The 3,440-nt window shown below is 41.7% G+C and overlaps 1 protein-coding gene across 1 annotated transcript in view; it reads left to right on the forward strand.

The window, feature by feature from the left end:
* The window catches only part of LOC109466383 (galactosylceramide sulfotransferase-like), a 23,680-nt gene continuing 20,240 nt past the window's right edge, over window positions 1–3,440 (forward strand). Inside the window, exons 1-2 of the mRNA XM_019764096.1 lie at window positions 1–119; window positions 3,067–3,201. Coding sequence (XP_019619655.1) covers window positions 3,086–3,201 — 116 coding nt within the window. The 5' untranslated portion in view covers window positions 1–119; window positions 3,067–3,085. The remainder of the gene's footprint in view (window positions 120–3,066; window positions 3,202–3,440) is intronic.

A 3,440-nucleotide genomic window follows, 5' to 3' on the forward strand; every position in this document is an offset into this window, starting at 1 on the left:
TCAACATTGTTCTACCACAGACTTCTTGTGAGGGACGTCTGGAACGACCCCGTAAGAATTAGAAAACGTCAAAAAGGGGACATTTTGAGAGCCAGACGCCAATCTCCAGAACCGTATAGGTAAAAGTTGTCAGTTCTTTATAGGATGTTTGGTTAAAGTGCACCTGATGCGTACTGTATACGTGCTGCGATTGTTTTGATGCATTTGTAGAAAGAGATAGAAATGTTCGTAGTCATATATATATATATATATATATATATTGCCAAATCGATTTAATTTCATGGATGACATCCACGCGCACATTGATTTTCGACTGTTCTCGAAAAAACCATGTCCACCGATGCTCTGACCTGGCTCTAGGCCATGGTAGTTAAGCTCCACGACTCAAGAACTCAGTACATGCATGCAGTGCCGATTCATAAATTTCCAGCATTTGCCGGCTAACAAAGCATTAACAATATCAGCTCTGTATTCCTGTTGAAGTTTTTTTTGTGGTTTAAAATATATTTTTGTAATATTTGGCCGGATTTTCAATTCGCCCGCGCGCACTAGGTAGGGGGGGGGTCGTCAGAGGATGTCATCAAAAAATTATGTCGGTGTTGCCTTATTACAAACAAGAGTATCACGACTCATAACTTCGCCAACCATTCAAACCATATTAACACAGGAAATTATATTTTTTGTCATCTTGATTATGAAAATAGGATTCCAATTCCATTTCCATCGTGAATTACATCGGTTGTCATATTCTCCAATCTCCACCCAATGACAACCTTTTTAATCCTTAAGCTTTGGATACTAGTATATCCGGGATCACAGTACATGCCCTGTGTGCGGGTGTCCCGGATGTACTGGGAATGGGGGTGTTTTCTACTCGAAAACTTAGCGGCGCTGTAAAACGCGGAAAACCCCGAAAGTTACTTCACGCGCGAAGGCTGGAAGAGGTCAGGGGTCAAATGACGTTATGCAATAACTGATTACGTCATCCCACAATACCTCGCTGCATTATTTTCGTAAAACGGCGACTGTTGTCTGCAAAGCGATTTCTTTTGTTGTTGTCTTTGTCAGAAAGACAATGGATTTGTCCCGCCGTATTGTGGGTAACTGTGGATTTAGCATAATAAGTCTTGAAAGCATGATTGGACGTCCATGATAATATAACAGGCAGATTACCGTTGTTAAGGCCGAAGTCAAGTGCAAGTTTGAACTTCGTGGGGGGTTCCTACGTCATTGCAGTGGACCTTTTGTGTTTGTCACTTGATAGCACAGTAACTCGAGTATATTTAAAGGAATGTTCATGATTTTTTGAAGGTAGGTTTACCGTTGTAGAGGCCAAGGTCAAGTTCAAGACCTTTTGCGTTAGAAATATAACGATCCTCCCCCACCAACCTCTGTTTGGATTCAATCGGGGACAGCTTGGAACTCCATCTGGAATCAGTTGCTTGAATCGAGGGGCTGTTCTATTACTACAGTGGGAGGAGGAAATGTTGGACATTCGTCAGGTCATTCTCTAAGGCCAAACCAAGTAATTTTATGGATGACGTCCATTGGAGACCTTAAATTCAATGCAAGGATAAACAACATGAAGAACCGAAAAATCAAGATATCTAGATTTTGAAAATACTAACTGTAGAAATACAAATGACACAAATTGAATAAAATAACATAGTGTAACAACAAACATCTCTTGTATTTGTCATAAAAAGCAATAAGTCTCTGCTAAACAGTAGTAGTCACCCTGTACTGAATCTTCCCTTTCACCCTATCTTATTATATTTTGCGACACTGTCGTGACACATTGATCATAATACAGTAAGCAGAATTTCTTGCAGCAGTTTTTTTTCCAGTAACAGTCAAAAGTCAAATAATGTACTGGGCCTAACACGGGTGACGGTGCGTCTGTAAATTTATGGCAAACCATTTCAGAGTGTTCTGTACAAAGGAGTAGAAGGAGTAAAAGGAGTACAGCGATTCTTTTGTAGTCTAGACCAAATTGATTATTAAAAAAAGTAAAGAATACACATGTTCAATTATCTAAAACAGTGTTCCTCTGACAAAGGCATGGGATCTCCGACCTCTAGTTTTTAATGTCTTTTCGACGTTTCGGCATTCCTCGTTTTAGCCGCGAAATGTCCGGATTTAGGCTGAAATAACGTGCTTTGGGATCTTGGCACTTTTAATTCTTTTTGGCAAATTTATCCTTCCTTAGGCGTTGATTCTGCAGAAAGTAGCGATGTTGTAGGGAGCACATGGAACAATGGTCCCGATTGGAATTTGTACTTAGTACGTAGGAGTTAGAAACTTGGCATTGGCTGCAGAGTTGACAGTGGTCCGCGGCTGCAAGCGTCGGTAGACGTCGGAGACGAGAATTATTATGTACCTTATGTTTAGAGCCCTAGAAAGGAGAATCCCGTCGTTGTAATATACTCTGTATGTCTAAACATTTCCGTGGTAGAATCAGATTCGCGAAATCCGCGAGGACTTCAGTACCGCGAATCCATTTCCCTCCGAATATGTTTTGCGTAAGCGTGCCCCCTTCCAACATGCATTCACGACGGACCTCGAGTTTAAGCGGAACACACGCGATCCACAAATCACCGCAAATCAACTTTATTCTTAGCAAATATAGGTATGTTGAGTATCAAAATTATCTAAGTTCTTCTGATTTTACAAAAAAGATATAATAAGACACTGAATCGCGATAGTAAACTATTAACACTGCGCTGTGATTGGTTAAATCCTGCATGACGTCATTAACCCTTTAAACATGATTGTCATCCCGGCTAATCACCATTGCGACCATTGGAAGCATCCGCAACGCCGAATGAGCGTGGTGTTAGGCCAGTCCCAGGGAGTGGGTGGGGAGGGGTTTAGCCCTTCTTGTTTGAAAAGGTTTTAAGATATCACCGCAAATATGTGCGGGGTTGACAGAAACCAATAAATCACCATTTACAAATAGGACTTTGGGTGGAAAGGCCCCAAAACTGAAAGTATTGGATTTGTCCTTTAATATATGTTTTGTCGTAGCTTGGTCGTAGCAACAGTATAACCTTCTCGTCGATCTAGGTTGAATGGGGAGGTCATCATGATCTGCAAGAGGAAGCTATCATCGGTGTTTGTGGCAATTCTTGTCTGTGGGGGATTCAGCTACTACATCTCTACAAACATGCGTACGCCAGAGCACCAGAAAATACGAAACAGGTAAAATATCACTATGTTAACAGACCAACCACCATGAATTTTTAGAATATTTTAACTCAATCGCAGGCACCCTATTCGATCACCTTCCACGATAACTATCGTGGAAAGGGGACCACTGTTGTGTCTCAAATTGTGCCCGTCCCATTCCGTGCCTGAGCGGGCACAGAACGGGACACGGCCTGACTGTCCAGAACCGTGCCCGGTTTGTCATGCCCATTACCCAGTTTGTAATGGTGATG

This window comes from Branchiostoma belcheri, unplaced genomic scaffold, assembly GCF_001625305.1.
Source record: "Branchiostoma belcheri isolate BF01 breed outbred unplaced genomic scaffold, Haploidv18h27 scaffold164, whole genome shotgun sequence".
In the NCBI taxonomy this organism is placed as follows: Eukaryota; Metazoa; Chordata; class Leptocardii; order Amphioxiformes; family Branchiostomatidae; genus Branchiostoma; species Branchiostoma belcheri.